The sequence below is a fragment of the Oncorhynchus mykiss genome, chromosome 26 (assembly GCF_057628025.1).
Source record: "Oncorhynchus mykiss isolate SJ-2025 chromosome 26, ASM5762802v1, whole genome shotgun sequence".
NCBI classification, from domain to species: Eukaryota; Metazoa; Chordata; class Actinopteri; order Salmoniformes; family Salmonidae; genus Oncorhynchus; species Oncorhynchus mykiss.
The window spans coordinates 32,042,891-32,062,979 of NC_143047.1; the positions used below are offsets into that span (position 1 = coordinate 32,042,891).

Consider the following 20,089-nt stretch of genomic DNA (forward strand, 5'->3'; position numbering starts at 1 on the left):
GTGTGTGTGTGTGTGTGTTACCTTGCCCAAGTTGTTGTGTTCTGCTGCGATCTCTCTGTAGAAGAAGTAGACATAGTTCCCATAATCCACTGCATGCAGGAAATGGGGCTCTGGAAGAGAGAGGGGACAGAGGTTTTGTGTTGTCACGTCTCTTTTTTTCTCTCCCTCTACTTCTACCTCTGTCTATACATAACTACCTCTGTCTATACATAACTACCTCTGTCTATACATAACTACTTCTGTCTATACATAACTACCACTGTCTATACATAACTACCTCTGTCCTCCCTTCAACTCTGTCTCTCTCTGTTCTCCTCCCCTCTCCCTCCTTCCCCACTTCTCTCTCTCTCTGCATCCATCCTGAATATTTCAGTGTTCCTGTTACAGCTGTGTGTAAAAGTTGACCTAGATAGTGTGACAGAGCAGAGCTACAGGACGTCTTCGCAGGACAGGGACATGGACAGAGTCTGTGGTCAACACACACTGCTATGTTTACCTTTCAGCCATTTGGAGTCATATTTGATAGTCCTGAGGGCCGAGCCGTCACCCATACTACGGTAGATCACTGCGTCGCTCGCCAGGAAGTCAGCAACCGTTGCCGAGTACAGCTTCCCGTCTAAAACAACATACACACACACACACACAGGTCAGACAAACACATTCCATTCTGTCAGACTGGACATGTGGATCTAACACCCTGGTTCAAACTGTTTGTTTACAGACTGACTTATGAACCCTAGTTGCTATGGCCACAGTGTGTGTGTGTGTGTGTGTGTGTGTGTGTGTGTGTGTGTGTGTGTGTGTGTGTGTGTGTGTGTGGTTATACCAGCGAACAGAGCGACGTTGGTCTGCTTGGCGTCAAACGGGCATCGTGCCAGTCCGCTGATTTCCTCCCCATCAAACTCCAGGTTATCCAGCTACACACAGACACACATGCACTCCGTTAACAAAGACGCGGACGGCATAGTGAACAATAGGTGCTTATGGAGGCAGAGCGGGAGGGAGAGAGAACGTTTCTCACACACCCTGCTGTTGTCTTACCCTGTAGTATCGGCACATGGGGTTGAAGCCGTTTGTTCCACAGATGAACACCAGGTCATCATTTCTGGGAACCAGAACCTTGATGTAGTTATGACACTCATCCTGGAGGAGGACAGAGAGAGAGGAGATCATATTATAAACCGTTTAGCCAGTAGCTATAATGGCAGCTATAGCCAGTAGCTATAGCCAGTAGCTATAATGGCAGCTATAGCTAGTAGCTATAATGGCAGCTATAGCCAGTAGCTATAATGGCAGCTATAGCCAGTAGCTATAGCCAGTAGCTATAATGGCAGCTATAGCCAGTAGCTATAATTGCAGCTATAGCCAGTAGCTATAATGGCAGCTATAGCCAGTAGCTATAATGGCAGCTATAGCCAGTAGCTATAATGGCAGCTATAGCCAGTAGCTATAGCCAGTAGCTATAATGATAAGACATTATGAGGTGAGAGGTAAAGCCGAGTGTAGAGAGTCTATAGTTGTCAGTAGAAAGGCAGTGAGTAGTAACATAGTATATTAGTAAGTATAGTAAAGTCTTACTCTGTGTTTCCCCTTCATGGCACAGTTCTTTCTGTCTGCCTCGCCTGACCTCCATGTTAACTTCTGTAAACATCAACACACACACACATTGAGGCACATACATTCAGGCAAGCACAAACATACACAATTCAGCATTTGGGATTTCCCACACTGGACAACTTTTTACAGCTGTTGATAAGTCATTGATAACAATCTGCAAAAACAATGTCATGTCATTACATGAAGATGTAATGTGGGATCATAGCTATATTCAATCAAAGTTGACTTAAAAACCTGTTTAACCTTTTATCATGATTGGCGTCTTGACGGATTTGTCCAAAATCGTGTTACATAAAAAATTACTTTTCTGTCCTTGCATTTATGGCAGTGTAAGTTGTCGTTATATCATATACTGTATTAAGCAGTAATCAGTTCAATTAGACATTGAACTTTAACCCTGTAAGAATCCTGGATATAGCTGTAGGACAGTTTTTTTTTGTATAGAGATCTCAGAAATGCAGTGTAACCATTTCTTGTCTCCTTATGTTACAGGGTGAAAACTGTTTTTACGGGCACACAAATCCAAAATAATGTATGTGATTGCAAGAGTTAATGCTTCTAACCGAAAGAGTTAACGTACCTTGATACTTAAAACCTAAATTGATCATTTATTTATTTCACCTTTATTTAACCAGGTAGGCAAGTTGAGAACAAGTTCTCATTTACAATTGCGACCTGGCCAAGATAAAGCAAAGCAGTTCGACACATACAACGACACAGAGTTACACATGGAGTAAAACAAACATACAGTCACTAATACAGTATAAACAAGTCTATATACGATGTGAGCAAATGAGGTGAGATAAGGGAGGTAAAGGCAAAAAAAGGCCATGGTGACGAAGTAAATTTAATATAGCAAGTAAAACACTGGAATGGTAGATTTGCAGTGGAAGAATGTGCAAAGTAGAAATAAAAATAATGGGGTGCAGTAGGGAAAGAGGTAGTTGTTTGGGCTACATTATAGGTGGGCTATGTACAGGTGCAGTAATCTGTGAGTTGCTCTGGCAGTTGGTGCTTAACTCTTGGTGCTAGGGGGCAGTGTTTTCATTTTTGGAAAGAAAACGTTCCCGTTTTAAACGGGATATTTTGTCAGGAAAAGATTCTAGAATATGCATATAATTGACAGCTTTCAATAGAAAACACTAACGTTTGAGGATGGATTCTAAACAACGTTTGCCATGTTTCTGTCGGTATTATGGAGCATTATCGGCGTTGTGGTGACCGCAATTTCCGGGCGATTTCTCAGCCAAAAGTGAAGAACAAACGGAGCTGTTTCACCTACAAAAATAATATTTTGGGAAAAAATGAACTCTGGCTATCTACCTGGGAGTCTCGTGAGTGAAAACATCCGAAGTTCATCAAAGGTAAACTATTTAATTTGATTGCTTTTTTTTTTTTTTTTTGCAGGGCATAATGCTATGCTAGGCTATGATAAACTTACACATGCTTGTCTAGCGTTGGCTGTAAAGCATATTTTGAAAATCTGAGACTGACAGGGTGATTAACAAAAGGCTAAGCTGTGTCTCAATATATTTCATTTGTGATGTTCATGAATAGGAACATTTTCTAGGGATATTTATGTCCGCTGCGTTATGCTAATTAGTTTCAGGCGATGATTACGCTCCCGCATGCGGGTTTGGGAGTCACTAGAGGTTAATTAAAGCTAGTGAGGGAGATAAGTGTTTCCAGTTTCACAGATTTTTGTAGTTTGTTCCAGTCATTGGCAGCAGAGAACTGGAAGGAGAGGCGGCTAAAGAAAGAATTGGTTTTGGGGGTGACCAGAGAGATATACCTGCTGGAGTGCGTGCTACAGGTGGGTGATGCTATGGTGACCAGCGAGCTGAGATAAGGGGGGACTTTACCTAGCAGGGTCTTGTAGATGACATGGAGCCAGTGGGTTTGGCGACGAGTATGAAGCGAGGGCCAGCCAACGAGAGCGTACAGGTCGCAATGGTGGGTAGTATATGGGGCTTTGGTGACAAAACGGATTGCACTGTGATAGACTGCATCCAATTTGTTGAGTAGGGTATTGGAGGCTATTTTGTAAATGACATCGCCAAAGTCGAGGATTGGTAGGATGGTCAGTTTTACAAGGGTATGTTTGGCAGCATGAGTGAAGGATGCTTTGTTGCGAAATAGGAAGACAATTCTAGATTTAACTTTGGATTGGAGATGTTTGATGTGGGTCTGGAAGGAGAGTTTACAGTCTAACCAGACACCTATGTATTTGTAGTTGTCCACGTATTCTAAGTCAGAGGCGTCCAGAGTAGTGATGTTGGACAGGCGGACAGGTGCCGGCAGCGATCGGTTGAAGAGCATGCATTTAGTTTTACTTGTATTTAAGAGCAATTGGAGGAAACGGAAGGAGAGTTGTATGGCATTGAAGCTTGCCTGGAGGGTTGTTAACACAGTGTCCAAAGAAGGGCCAGAAGTATACAGAATGGTGTCGTCTGCGTAGAGGTGGATCAGAGACTCACCAGCAGCAAGAGCGACATCATTGATGTATACAGAGAAGAGAGTCGGTCCAAGAATTGAACCCTGTGGCACCCCCATAGAGACTGCCAGAGGTCCGGACAGCAGACCCTCCGGTTCTTCAATAATTATGCTTAATACTTGTTGGGTGATCATTTGGTGACCAGCTGATTAGGTACGCCGTAATATTTTCACACATCATCATCTGATCCAGGAAGGAATTTTCTGAATGACAGTCAAGTGCTGAACGAACAGCTGTTGTGAAAGCGCATGCAATGCAACAACAGCCCGAGTGCTGGAAAAAAATCCTATTTTGGTGTCTCATTCGTTACACCGGTGAAGACAGTTGTTCCTGGATCCACGTTGGATCTAATATCCCTTGTGAATTGATGCGGATCATCTGTTGTTTCCTGCTTGATTTACAGCAGGGTCTCGTTAGATTTAACATAGAAAACATGAACTCAGTACATAAAAGTTTTCATCTGTTTTTGTGCCTCCGATTGGACATGGAGTCTACTGTGCGCAGCTGTGCGCAACACCAATGTTATTCCTATGAATTATTCTGGATATAATGCCAACAAATTACACAGCCTAGTGGGCTTATGGACATTATGATCTGGTAATGAAATAACGTGACAAAGACATTTTTTTCTCCATGTTATACCTGCAATTTTAAACAATACAAGAGGCTTGAAGTAGCCTACTTGAAATTAAATTTGGAGCTCAGAAATTCAAGAACTGGAATAGGCCTACCTTGAAAATCTGGTGCTTGAAAATTATTTTTAATTCTTGTAGCCCATTTATAAGTTCTCCTGCTCCCTTATAATTATCTGTGATTTCATTTTTGATCCGTTTTTGTGAGAAATGTGGCCACAGTTTCCCACCGCTTCAATGGAATTCAATTGAAGGGTATTGCAGTACTCTGTTGGTAAAACCATGTGCAGTTATTATGAAGACATCTGTTGGCTTCCCATACAAAGTCTTCCATTAAAAAGGAACCTGTTTTTTGGTCACTTTCTCATTGTTAAACCAGGGATGGTGAGATTAATGCTACCATTATTCATGGCTTTATTATGTATCCCTGCGTGAACCACATCGGCTACCGAAACAACACCATGTATGCATCCAATCTATTTCATCTATGAAAAAACATTTATTTTAGTTTCAAACCACTTTAAATGTTGATCCCAATGTCACACATTGGCCCCATTATTTATAGAAAGAGCCATTTCCACTCTCATTTATAGCCTGTTAATTATGTGATTGATGAGGTCGTTTTTTCTACAGACGACTTGTGTGTAACTCAGTGAGTAACTTGTGGTTAGACAGACAGACAAACTCAAAGACAGGCAGACTTACCCTGTAGGGAATGATCTCATTCCTGTAGGATTCCCGGAGACTCACTAGATACACCTGGTCTCTGCCAGCGATGAACAGTGTATCCTGTATCTTGGTCATCAGTTGGAAGTCCAGTCTGTGCTGTGACTCGTTCCCCGACAGACGACCTCGGAACACTGGGTACTGCCGCGAGACTGAAACACACATACACACGTTAGTTAGAGATCACGCACGTGTAAGCTTTCAGAGTGCTACACACACACACTGGCTCTGAGGGCCACACACTATCAATCAGGTTATTGATTAAGCGTAAACATGTTGTGTGTTACAGCTTTATAGAAATGTCTCAGTAGTGTAATTCAGGCTGCTGATACAGCACGGTGGTCACCTCAGGAATAGTAAACCAACAGAATGTTGTTGGTCCCCACAAGGTCAAATGCCATTTCTAGGGGATTTAGGGTTAAGGTTTAGGGTTAGTAGCTAGGGTTTAGTTTAGGTTCAGGTTACAGTTAGGGTTAAGGTTTAGGGTTAGTAGTTAGGGTTTAGTTTAGATTCAGGTTACAGTTAGGGTTAAGGTTTACACATTACATTACCATGAAGACCTTACAGTACACCATCAATACACTATTCACAGATACACATTACATTACCATGAAGACCTTACAGTACACCATCAATACACTATTCACTGATACACATTACATTACCATGAAGACCTTACAGTACACCATCAATACACTGTTCACTGATACACATTACATTACCATGAAGACCTTACAGTACACCATCAATACACTGTTAACTGATACACATTACCATGAAGACCTTACAGTACACCATCAATACACTGTTCACTGATACACATTACATTACCATGAAGACCTTACAGTACACCATCAATACACTGTTCACTGATACACATTACATTACCATGAAGACCTTACAGTACACCATCAATACACTATTCACTGATACACATTACATTACCATGAAGACCTTACAGTACACCATCAATACACTGTTCACTGATACACATTACATTACCATGAAGACCTTACAGTACACCATCAATACACTATTCACTGATACACATTACATTACCATGAAGACCTTACAGTACACCATCAATACACTGTTCACTGATACACATTACATTACCATGAAGACCTTACAGTACACCATCAATACACTATTCACTGATACACATTACATTACCATGAAGACCTTACAGTACACCATCAATACACTGTTCACTGATACACATTACATTACCATGAAGACCTTACAGTACACCATCAATACACTGTTCACTGATACACATTACATTACCATGAAGACCTTACAGTACACCATCAATACACTGTTCACTGATACACATTACATTACCATGAAGACCTTACAGTACACCATCAATACACTGTTCACTGATACACATTACATTACCATGAAGACCTTACAGTACACCATCAATACACTGTTCACTGATACATGCAGGACAATGGGACACATAATTCATGACAACAGGGTGCAGCATAAAAGCTGATTGGAAATGAAATTGTACTGAGACATGATGCTGCTGTCTTGTGAGTGAGACTAACCTGAGTGTGTGTGTACGTGCAGCGTGTGTGTACTCACAGTGTGCATCGACAACGTCCAGGGGTATACTGTCCTCTGGGAAGCTGGCAGACATGGTGTGTGTGGCTGTAGCTAGCAGTATGCTGAGCAGAAGGCCTGCTCTCCTAACCATGACTGTTGATGCTTTTGGTCTGAGACCACTCCTTCCTGCCTGGTTCTCACCCAACAAGATGTTACCTGGAAACACAGAGACGATCAGTCATGAAATACAGATGCACACATGGTCAGGAAAGTCCAGAACTAACAGATTTCAGTATTGACACCAAATACCTGTATATTCTAAATCGCCAAAGAAAATGATATTTTCTGTAATCGCTCTCTATATCTCTCTCACACACACACACACACACACACACACACACACACACACACACACACACACACACACACACACACACACACACACACACACACACACACACCATTTCTCTCTCATTCTCTCAGAACCCCTTTTACCAGGGACTATTATACCCAGGTCTATTGTAGATCACATGATGGAATGTTTAGCGGTTTCAAGTTGAGATCATTTATGACATGAGCAGTACCTCGGACGGCCTGATCAGCTAGTGTGTGTGTGTGTGTGTGTGTGTGTGTGTGTGTGTGTGTGTGAGCAGCCCTTTAGAGGCGACGTGTGTGCATATTAATGAACGTCCAGTCAAATATTTATAAGACAAACAAATTATTCATGTGGACAGTCTGAACGGATATACACAATTTACCACTAGAAACACCACACACACACACACACCACACACACACACACACACAGGGATGGATTAGCCAGCAGCACACTGAGACACACACACACAAAAGTGTGCACACAAGCAGAGTATCCCAGAGTACCACTGATGAGCACGTCATCTCTTTGCGCACACGCACGCACACACAGCCACACACACACAAACCAGTATTGACACGTTTTCAATTAGCCCAAGGTCCACCTGCTTCAGAGCAGAGCTAACTGGCAGCAGCCGGTGTGTCTGTCTGGCCAGCCCATTAGTATCTGATTGATCCAGTCAGGATGTATGCCTCACTAGGCTTATATACATGTTCACATATATGAACTATTATACTAACTACAACAGCCTCTATAGGTTAACACACCACAGCAGTTTACCTATGGAGCATTATATTATATCTTTAGATCTAAGAAACATTAGATGTCATCGTTAGAGCAGCACAGATGACCAATGAGAATGAGGATGTCTGCGGGGGGGCCGGATGGAACAATCAACACACTGCAGACTAAATCTACTCTCCCTGTCTAATACTGTTAGCTGGCTGAATACACACAGCCTTAGATCTATGGTATCTATGTGGCTGTTAAAGTGGCCTGAGGAGAGTTATATCACTGTGGTGATGACAGAGACAGAGAGAGACAGAGAGAGACAGAGAGAGACAGAGAGACACAGAGAGACACAGAGAGACACAGAGAGACACAGAGAGAGTCAAACCAAACTGTATGACTGGCAGTGATGCATCACCAGCCACTATGGAGGTACACATGCACTACTGCACAACCAGCCCAGTGCCAGCTGGCAGAGCAGATCTGCTCTTCTCTTCAATTAGTGGTTTTAGTGGAGAAATTAGAGTTCTGAAAATCAGAGCAGAAAGAATCAGAGCAGAAAGATCTCTGGTGATCTAACACACATCGATGAGGCTGGCTACAGGATATCCCATACACAAATGATTTAACTGATCCATACCGAACAATTCATATAATCTATATAGAACGATTCATAGATCTATAACGAATGATTCACTGATCTGCAACTGTCAGCAATTTCATCCCTCACCCTAATCAGTGAAGAAGAGGAATTGATATAGTGGAGAAAGAGAGACAAGTAGAGACAACTACATGGGGACATGCTGCTTTAGCTACTTAAAGGGGTAATGTGAGATATCGGCAATTAAGACCTTTTTCTACTTACCCAGAGTCAGATGAGCTCATGGGTACAATCTGTATGTCTCTGCATGCAGTTTGAAGGAAGATGAAGGTACCGTTCCTTCAGAAACTATCCACACCCCTTGACTTTTTCCAAATGTTGTTGTGTTACAAAGTGGGATTGAAATTGATTATTTTTTATTTTTTTCAATGATCTACACAAAATACTCTGTGATGACAAAATGGAAGAAATGTATATATATATATGGAAAATAAACCGCTAAGTATTCAACCCCCTAAGTCAATACATGTTAGAATCACATGTGGCAGTGATTACAGGTGTGAGTCTTCCTGGGTAAATCTCTAAGAGCTTTCCTTACCTGGATTGTACAATATTTGCCCATTATTCTTTTAAAAAATTATCAAGTCGGTTCTTGATCATTGCTAGACAGATATTTGCAAGTTTTGCCATGGATTTTCAAGCCGATTTAAGTCAAAACTGTTACTAGGTCACTTAGCAACATTCAATGTCATCTTGGTAAGCAACTATTGTGTATATTTGGCCTTGTGTTTTAGGTCATTGTCCTGCTAAAAGGTGAATTTGTCTCCCAGTGTCTGTTGGAAAACAGACTGAATCAAGTTTTCCTATATGATTTTGCCAGTGCTTAGCTCTATTCCATTTATTTTTATCCTAAAAAACTCCCTAGTCCTTGCCGATGACAAGCATACCCATAACATGATGCAGCCACCACCATGCTTAAAAATATGAAGAGTGGTACTTAGTGATGTGTTGGATTTGCTCCAAACATATCACTTTGTATTCAGGACAAAATGTTTATTTCTTTGCCAATTTTCTTTTCAGTATTATTTTAAGTGCCTTCCTTACTGCCTATTCTGTACAGGCTTCCTTCTTTTCACTCTATCATTTATGTTAGTATTGTGGAGTAACTACAATGTTGTTGATCCATCCTCCGTTATCTGATTCTACAGACATTTTAAACACTAACTGTTTTAAAGTCACCATTGGCCTCATGGTGAAATCCCTACGCAGTTTCCTTCCCTGGTCTTTGTGGTTGAATCTGTGCTTGAAAATCACTGCTCGACTGAGGGACCTTACATATAATTGTGTGCAGGTGCGCATCTTTCACTGGGGACGGGGGGAACATGTCCCCTCCACATTTTGAAATTGCATTTTTGCCCCCCCCCCCGCACCCCGTTTTATCATTGGAATGTGGTCCAACAACGAGGCTCCAGGACCATGTGGTCAGGTAGGTTGTTTGGAGTGTTTATCCGACTGGATAAAAAAACATTTAAAAAACACAAGTTATGTCCCCCCACTTCTAAAACCAAAGGTGCGCCCCTGATTGTATGTGTGGGGTACAGAGATGGGGTAGTCATTTAAACGCTATTATTGCACACAGAGTGAGTCCATGCAACTTATTATGTGACTTGTTGAGCACATTTTTACTCTTGAACTTATTTAGCCTTGCCTTAACAAAATAGTTGAATACTTATTGACTCAAGACATTTCAGCTGTTCAGTTTGAATTCATTTGTAAACATTTCTAAAATCATAACTGCACTTTGACATTATGGGGTATTTATTGTGTGGAGATCAGTGACACCAAATCTCAAATGAACACATTTTAAATTCAGGCTGTAACACAACAAAATGTGGAAAAGGTCTAGCGCTGTGAATACTTTCTGAATGAACTGTAGTTTCACCAGTCGTTGCTAACTAGCATTAGCACAATGCCTGGAAGTCTACCAGAACAGCTAGCATGCTAGCTTAATTGCCAAAATCTGGCAATATCCCCGCTGCTGTTGTTACTCTCCCTACAATTCAGACCTTCAAATCAATTCCAAAAAGTTGTCCAAGAGAAAATGTATTGTTTTCCAAATGGTTCTCGAGACAACAACTGACAATTAAATCTCTAAGAAGAAAACAATGAATACAGATACAATCAATAAAGTATAAACCCTGGGAAAATGATATGAACATTACTATACTGCCTCAGGGCTGCCTCAAGATACAACAAGGCTCCTTTCACTGGTTAATCATTTATTTACAGGTAAATCATAAATCTCCCTTGTTAAGGATTATTTGTATTATTTTTCCTTTCTTTCTTCTTTCTAACGCTCTCTTTTTACTCCCTTCCTTCATTCCCTATCCTCTCTTTTTCTCCCTTCCTTCCCTATCCTCTCTCTTTTTCTCCCTTCCTTCCCTATCCTCTCTCTTTTTCTCCCTTCATTCCCTATCCTCTCTCTTTTTCTCCCTTCCTTCCCTATCCTCTCTCTTTTTCTCCCTTCCTTTATTCCCTATCCTCTCTCTTTTTCTCCCTTCCTTCATTCCCTATCCTTTCTCTTTTTCTCCCTCCCTTTATTCCCTATCCTTTCTCTTTTTCTCCCTTCCTTCCCTATCCTCTCTTTTTCTCCCTTCCTTTATTCCCTATCCTCTCTCTTTTTCTCCCTTCCTTCATTCCCTATCCTCTCTCTTTTTCTCCCTTCCTTCATTCCCTATCCTCTCTTTTTCTCCCTTCCTTCATTCCCTATCCTCTCTCTTTTTCTCCCTTCCTTCATTCCCTATCCTCTCTCTTTTTCTCCCTTCCTTCATTCCCTATCCCTTCTCTTTTTCTCCCTTCCTTTATTCCCTATCCTCTCTCTTTTTCTCCCTCCCTTTATTCCCTATCCTCTCTCTTTTTCTCCCTTCCTTTATTCCCTATCCTCTCTCTTTTTCTCCCTTCCTTCATTCCCTATCCTTTCTCTTTTTCTCCCTTCCTTCATTCCCTATCCTCTCTCTTTTTCTCCCTTCCTTCATTCCCTATCATCTCTCTTTTTCTCCCTTCATTCCCTATCCTCCCTTTTTCTCCCTTCCTTCATTCCCTATCCCTTCTCTTTTTCTCCCTCCCTTTATTCCCTATCCTCTCTCTTTTTCTCCCTTCCTTCATTCCCTATCCTCTCTCTTTTTCTCCCTCCCTTTATTCCCTATCCTCTCTCTTTTTCTCCCTTCCTTCATTCCCTATCCCTTCTCTTTTTCTCCCTCCCTTTATTCCCTATCCTCTCTCTTTTTCTCCCTTCCTTTATTCCATATCCTCTCTCTTTTTCTCCCTTCCTTTATTCCCTATCCTTTCTCTTTTTCTCCCTCCCTTTATTCCCTATCCTCTCTCTTTTTCTCCCTTCCTTCATTCCCTATCCTCTCTCTTTTTCTTCCTTCCTTTATTCCCTATCCTCTCTCTTTTTCTCCCTTCCTTCATTCCCTATCCTCTCTCTTTTTCTCCCTTCCTTCATTCCCTATCCTCTCTTTTTCTCCCTTCCTTCATTCCCTATCCTTTCTCTTTTTATTTTCTTTCAAGACTCTCTCTCTCTCTCTGTTATTGTGGAACACTTGGGCTGTAACTTCCCATGATGCCTAGCGGTGGAGCAGCAGTTGTTCCTGAGCAGCTCTAATGTAAAACAGAACAGAGAGGGAGAGAAAGGGGAGACGTGGAGGGGTCAGCCTGCTAAAATTACCCTCAATCTGAGGCCAACCTAGCATGTTCCCTATTCACTATCCTATTCCTACCCTGCCGAGTGTTTGTGTGTGTTTGTGTGGGGGGGGGGGGCTCGACAGGCCCTGAGACGCAGGAATAGAGCTAGTCACGCAACTCTGTCCTGTTCAGCCTTCGCCCTCCTTCTCTCTCTCCTCTCTCTGTCTGTTATTACAGGCTTTTCAGTATCCTACAATCACTCTCCCACTGCTGATGTTGTTGGCTCAGACTCACACTGTTTAAACACCAAGAGGAGGGTGTGTGCGTAAGTATAGTGTGTGTATGTGTGTGTGTGTGTGTGGCGGGGGTTGTTGGCTGGTTGTTTGTTATTGGCAGGATCTGCACCAAGTTGCCCTATGAAGCTTGTTCTAGTTGCAGTGTTTCAATCACAGAACCTGACCAACACCTACATTGTGGTAAAGTTGTAAGTAGCACAAGGTTATTAACAGAGAACTTACAGACTGGGAGCAGCAATCAGTGTGGACAGGACTTCCTCTCTCTGCATATATACATCAATACCTGTCAAAGGTTTAAACAACACCCACTCATTCAAGAGTTTTTCTTTACTTTTACTATTTTCTACTTTGTATAATAATAGTGAAGACATCAGAACTATGAAACATCACGTGGCATCATGTAGTAACCAAATAAGTGTTAAACAAAAATAAATATATTTTATATTTGAGATTCTTCAAAGTAGCCACTCTTTGCCTTGATGACAACTTTGCACACTCTTGGCATTCTGCCAACCAGATTCAAGAGGTATGGCATGCATTTCAATTAACAGGTGTGCCTTGTTCAAAGTGAATTTGTGGAATTTATTTTCTTGTTAATGTGTTTGAGCCGATCAGTTGTGTTGGGACAAGATATGGGTGGTATACAGAAGATAGCCCTATTTGGTAAAGACAAAGTCCATATTATGGCAAGAACAACTTAAATAAGCAAAGAGAAATGACATTACTTTAAGACATGAAGGTCAGTCAATCCGGAAAATTTCAAGAACTTTTAACGTTTCTTCAGGTGCAGTTGCAAAAACCATCAAGCGCTATGAAACTGGCTCTCATGAGGACCGCCACAGGAAAGGAAGACACAGAGTTACTCTGCTGCAGATGATAAGTCCATTAGAGTTACCAACCTCAGAAATTGCAGCTCAAATAAATGCTTCACAGAGTTCAAGTAACAGACACATCTCAACATCAACTGTTCAGAGGAGACTGCATGAATCAGGCTTTCGTGGTCGAATTGCTGCAAAGAAACCACTACTAAAGGACACCAATAATAAGAAGAGACTTGCTTGGGCCAAGAAGCACAAGCAATGGACATTAGACCAGTGGAAATCTGTCCTTTGGTCTGATGAGTCCAAATTGGAGATTTTTGGTTCCAACCACCGTCCAACCACCGTGGATGATCTCCGCATGTGTAGTTCCCACCGTGAAGCATGGAGGAGGAGGTGTGATGATGTTGGGGTGCCTTGGTGGTGACACTGTCTGTGATTTATTTAGAATTCAAGACACACAACCAGCATGTCTACCACAGAATTCTGCAGTGATATGCCATCCCATCTGGTTTGCTCTTAGTGGGACTATCATTTGTTTTTCAACAGGACAATGACCCAACACACTTCCAGGCTATTTGGGCTATTTGACAGAGAAGGAGAGTGATGGAGTGCTGCATCAGATGACCTGCCCTCCACAATCACCCAACCTCAACCCAATTGAGATAGTTTGGGATGAGTTGGACAGCAGAGTGAAGGAAACAAGTGCTCATCATATATGTGAACTCCTTCAAGACTGTTGGAAAAGCATTCCAGGTGAAGCTGGTTGAGGGAATGTCAAGAGTGTGCAAAGCTTTCCTCAAGGCAAAGGGTGGCTACTTTGTTAAATATATATTTGAATTGGTTTAACACTTTTTCGGTTACTACATGATTCCACGTGTTATTTCATAGTTTTGATGTCTTCACTATTATTCTACAGTGTAGAAAATAGTAAAAATAAAGATAAACCGTTGAATGAGTAGGTGTGTCCAAACTGTTGACTGGTACAGTATATTTAGTCCAGCTTCTGTGATTGTTGGACATACTGTATGTATAGTTATTTCTCTCTCTCTTGTTTTCTCTGTCCATATCCATCCATCTTTCTATTCTCTCTCTCTCCCTACCCTCCTTCTCTCATTCTATTCTCTCACTCCCTCCCCTCCCGCTGTTTCCATTCTGCCTGTAGAAACAACACCAGAGCAGTCTCTTCTCCTGCAGGTCAGTACAACTGGGGCTGTGGAGGAATTGGCCCAATCAAGTGTTGTACACAGTAATGTTACCCCCATGACCCCACCCTGTGTGTTGTTGTAAATACCCCTCCATCAGTATGACCAATAGAACACCAATAGAACACCACTGAACAATAGATTCTGCTCCAGGGACAACCCAGCCCAGCCCTATGTTACACACACACACACACACACACACACACACACACACACACACACACACACACACACACACACACACACACACACACACATTTTACTATACTTGTGGGGATCAAACAATTTATTCCCATTAAAAATCCTATTTTCCCTAACCTTTAAACCCTTAACCCTAATTCCAAACCCTATTTCTAATCCTAAACCTAATTGTACCCCTAAACCTAAACCCTAAGCCTAAAATCTATGTTTTCCTTGTGGAGACCATCGAATTGTCCCCACTTGTCCAAATTGGAATTGTTTTAGTATCATTGTGAGGGCTTCTGGTCTCCACAAGTATAGTAAAATCAAAAACACACAGCCATACACACAACGTAGAGGAAATCAGATAACCTCAGTACAAACTGTAGTATTACTTCTACTGGACTTCACTGAATACAATTACATTTTACTAGTAGCATTCTCTGTGTGTGTGCAAGTGTCTGCCTGACTACACGCGTGCGTGTGTGTGTGTGTGTGTGTGTGTGTGTGTGTGTATGTGTGTGTGCTTGCCTACGTGCGTGCATGTGTGTGTGCAGCCATGCCAAATTGGATGTACTAAATAACTTTGTTGTCCTCATCAGGGCTTTGGGAAAGTAATCAGTTTGTGACCGAGCAGCCAGGCGATTAGCAGACCTCCATCAGAGCAGACTAGAGAAACCATTACTGCTCCCTCTCCTTCTCTTCAATAACAACATGAGCCAGTCATCTCAGTATTTACTGAGGATTACATCTGAAGAGCCTGACTTGTTGGTACAGAGAGAGTTGGCAGAGAAAGAAGGCTGTGCCACCTCACACCATCCCTCCCTCCTCTCTACTTCCCTCCTTTCCTCCCTCTTTCTTTCCTTTTGTGTGTAGAGGGGTATAAGAGGAGAAAGACAGTTGTTTCTCTCCTTGTCTCCTTTACTCTCTCTTTCCATATACCTTGGTGAGAGGGGGATTGTAAGAGGAGAAAGGCTCCATGGTAGTTCAGCTGTAGTGAAGCACAAAGGCCAGAGCTGCAGGTGTGACAGGAACAATAGAGGCTTTTCGCTGGGCTGTACAATGGAGCTACCGCCCCTAACACTGTCCAACTCTCTGGGGGTTAGTAGTAGTGGCCCTCCACTGTCCAACTCTCTGGGGGTTAGTAGTAGTGGCCCTTCATTGTCCAACTCTCTGGGGTTTAGTAGTAGTGGCCCTTCATTGTCCAACTCTCTAGGGGTTAGGGTTAGTAGTAGTGGCCCTTCACTGTCCAACTCTTTGGGGGTTAGTAGTAGTGGCCCTTCACTGTCCAACTCTCTAGGGGTTAGGGTTAGTAGTAGTGGCCCTTCACTGTCCAACTCTCTGGGGGTTAGTAGTAGTGGCCCTTCATTGTCCAACTCTCTAGGGGTTAGGGTTAGTAGTAGTGGCCCTTCACTGTCCAACGCTTTGGGGGTTAGTAGTAGTGGCCCTTCACTGTCCAACTCTCTGGAGGTTAGGGTTAGTAGTAGTGGCCCTCCACTGTCCAACTCTCTGGGGGTTAGTAGTAGTGGCCCTTTACTGTCCAACTCTCTGGGGGTTAGTAGTAGTGGCCCTTCACTGTCCAACTCTCTGGGGGTTAGGCTTAGTAGTAGTGGCCCTTCACTGTCCAACTCTCTGGGGGTTAGTAGTAGTGGCCCTTTACTGTCCAACTCTCTGGGGGTTAGTAGTAGTGGCCCTTCACTGTCCAACTCTCTGGGGGTTAGGCTTAGTAGTGGTGGCCCTTCACTGTCCAACTCTCTGGGGGTTAGTAGTAGTGGCCCTTCACTGTCCAACTCTCTGGGGGTTAGTAGTAGTGGCCCTCCACTGTCCAACTCTCTGGGGGTTAGGGTTAGTAGTAGTGGCCCTTCACTGTCCAACTCTCTGGGGGTTAGGGTTAGTAGTAGTGGCCCTTCACTGTCCCACTCTCTGGGGGTTAGGCTTAGTAGTAGTGGCCCTTTACTGTCCAACTCTCTGAGGGTTAGTAGTAGTGGCCCTTCACTGTCCAACTCTCTGGGGGTTAGTAGTAGTGGCCCTTCACTGTCCAACTCTCTGGGGGTTAGTAGTAGTGGCCCTCCACTGTCCAACTCTCTGGGGGTTAGGGTTAGTAGTAGTGGCCCTCCACTGTCCAACTCTCTGGGGGTTAGGGTTAGTAGTAGTGGCCCTTCACTGTCCAACTCTCTGGGGGTTAGGGTTAGTAGTAGTGGCCCTTCACTGTCCAACTCTCTGGGGGTTAGTAGTAGTGGCCCTCCACTGTCCAACTCTCTGGGGGTTAGTAGTAGTTGCCCTTTACTGTCCAACTCTCTGGGGGTTAGTAGTAGTGGCCCTTTACTGTCCAACTCTCTGGGGGTTAGGCTTAGTAGTAGTGGCCCTTCACTATCCAACTCTCTGGGGGTTAGGCTTAGTAGTCGTGGCCCTTCACTGTCCAACTCTCTGGGGGTTAGGGTTAGTAGTAGTGGCCCTTCACTGTCCAACTCTCTGGTGGTTAGAGTTAGTAGTAGTGGCCCTTCACTATCCAACTCTCTGGGGGTTAGGCTTAGTAGTAGTGGCCCTTCACTGTCCAACTCTCTGGGGGTTAGGGTTAGTAGTTGTGGCCCTTCAGTGTCCAACTCTCTGGGGGTTAGGCTTAGTAGTAGTGGCCCTTCACTATCCAACTCTCTGGGGGTTAGGGTTAGTAGTCGTGGTCCTTCACTGTCCAACTCTCTGGTGGTTAGTAGTAGTGGCCCTTCACTGTCCAACTCTCTGGGGGTTAGGCTTAGTAGTAGTGGCCCTTCACTGTTCAACTCTCTGGGGGTTAGGCTTAGTAGTAGTGGCCCTTCACTGTCCCACTCTCTGGGGGTTAGGCTTAGTAGTAGTGGCCCTTCACTGTCCAACTCTCTGGGGGTTAGGGTTAGTAGTTGTGGCCCTTCAGTGTCCAACTCTCTGGGGGTTAGTAGTAGTGGCCCTTCACTGTCCAACTCTCTGGGGGTTAGTAGTAGTGGCCCTTTACTGTCCAACTCTCTGAGGGTTAGTAGTAGTGGCCCTTTACTGTCCAACTCTCTGAGGGGTTAGTAGTAGTGGGTTTGGTACTGGCACAACACCAGAGTGGGTTTGGTACTGGCAAGACCAGAGTGGGTTTGGTACTGGCAAGACCAGGGTGGGTTTGGTACTGGCAAGACCAGAGTGGGTTTGGTACTGGCAACACCAGGGTGGGTTTGGTACTGGCAACACCAGAGTGGGTTTGGTACTGGCAACACCAGAGTGGGTTTGGTACTGGCAACACCAGAGTGGGTTTAGTACTGGCAACACCAGAGTGGGTTTGGTACTGGCGCAACACCAGAGTGGGTTTGGTACTGGCAACACCAGAGTGGGTTTGGTACTGGCAACACCAGAGTGGGTTTGGTACTGGCAACACCAGAGTGGGTTTAGTACTGGCAACACCAGAGTGGGTTTGGTACTGGCAACACCAGAGTGGGTTTGGTACTGGCAACACCAGAGTGGTTTTGGTACTGGCAAGACCAGAGTGGGTTTGGTACTGGCAACACCAGAGTGGGTTTGGTACTGGCAACACCAGAGTGGGTTTGGTACTGGCAACACCAGAGTGGGTTTAGTACTGGCAACACCAGAGTGGGTTTGGTACTGGCAACACCAGAGTGGGTTTGGTACTGGCAACACCAGAGTGGGTTTGGTACTGGCAAGACCAGAGTGGGTTTGGTACTGGCAACACCAGAGTGGGTTTGGTACTGGCAAGACCAGAGTGGGTTTGGTACTGGCAAGACCAGGGTGGGTTTGGTACTGGCAAGACCAGAGTGGGTTTGGTACTGGCAACACCAGGGTGGGTTTGGTACTGGCAACACCAGAGTGGGTTTGGTACTGGCAACACCAGAGTGGGTTTGGTACTGGCAACACCAGGGTGGGTTTGGTACTGGCAACACCAGAGTGGGTTTTGTACTGGCAACACCAGAGTGGGTTTGGTACTGGCGCAACACCAGAGTGGGTTTGGTACTGGCAACACCAGAGTGGGTTTGGTACTGGCAACACCAGAGTGGGTTTGGTACTGGCGCAACACCAGAGTGGGTTTGGTACTGGCAACACCAGAGTGGGTTTGGTACTGGCAACACCAGAGTGGGTTTAGTACTGGCAACACCAGAGTGGGTTTGGTACTGGCGCAACACCAGAGTGGGTTTGGTACTGGTAACACCAGAGTGGGTTTGGTACTGGCAACACCAGAGTGGGTTTGGTACTGGCAACACCAGAGTGGGTTTGGTACTGGCAACACCAGAGTGGGTTTAGTACTGGCAACACCAGAGTGGGTTTGGTACTGGCAACACCAGAGTGGGTTTGGTACTGGCAACACCAGAGTGGGTTTGGTACTGGCAACACCAGAGTGGGTTTGGTACTGGCAACACCAGAGTGGGTTAGATTCCAGCATGGGCCATATACTGAATATATGTGTTTACTGTAAATCACTTAATGTAAGTCAACTGTTCAAGTTGCTGCTATATGCAAATTCAGCACCAACATATTCCTGAATATATTGCTATATTGATGGGTTTGAGCAGGGACACCCTGTAGACCTGCTACTATTGACCAGAGTGAATGGGGAATCATTTTACTGGATTACATTTGCCCTTAAAACAAGGGTTTACAATTATATTAAACTTTCCATATCATTTCAGTCACAAAAACAATCTAGTTCTTGTGATATTATGTATGTCACATAATAATCAGAATGGCATCAACTATTTGCTAATTTTACCTAAATAATGTGTCTAACTAAATTAGGCATGGCCCTCCTAAACACAACATACAGCGTGTGAATATTGACTTGAATAACTTATCTTCCCGACACAGTCGTTCCACGGCTGTCATTCAATTAGCTGACTCTATTGCGCCGATTCATTCATTCTCCGACGTTAACCCCTACACTACCGCACCCCAACTCCCCCTAACCTTAACCCATTCATCCTATCACTGGATTAGAACACAGATGTTCAGGGATCCAGAGCTGCGGGACAATCTGGCTATTTACCCTAGCGGACAGAGAGTGCGTGGGGGGAGCTTTCTAGTGCCGGTGGACCAAAGCCACATCCCGGCTCCACAACACCTATTGTCCCGGCTGGGAGGGAACGCATTCAACATTGATCTGTGCTAACCTTTATACTCCACATGAAATGCGAAAGACAACAAAGCCGTGAGGGAGA

General features: G+C 43.8%; 1 protein-coding gene across 9 annotated transcripts in view; it reads right to left on the bottom strand.

Moving 5' to 3' along the window:
- LOC110519559 (semaphorin-6D) overlaps window positions 1-20,089 on the bottom strand; it is a 129,529-nt gene that overhangs the window by 27,130 nt on the left and 82,310 nt on the right. For all 9 annotated transcript variants that reach the window (XM_090222722.1, XM_090222727.1, XM_090222728.1 and 6 more), the window contains exons 2-8: window positions 7,063-7,239; window positions 5,449-5,621; window positions 1,579-1,641; window positions 1,042-1,143; window positions 827-917; window positions 497-616; window positions 22-110 (exon numbers count right to left, since the gene is read on the bottom strand). In XM_090222722.1, coding sequence (XP_090078848.1) covers window positions 22-110; window positions 497-616; window positions 827-917; window positions 1,042-1,143; window positions 1,579-1,641; window positions 5,449-5,621; window positions 7,063-7,174 — 750 coding nt within the window. In that variant the 5' untranslated portion in view covers window positions 7,175-7,239. The remainder of the gene's footprint in view (window positions 1-21; window positions 111-496; window positions 617-826; window positions 918-1,041; window positions 1,144-1,578; window positions 1,642-5,448; window positions 5,622-7,062; window positions 7,240-20,089) is intronic.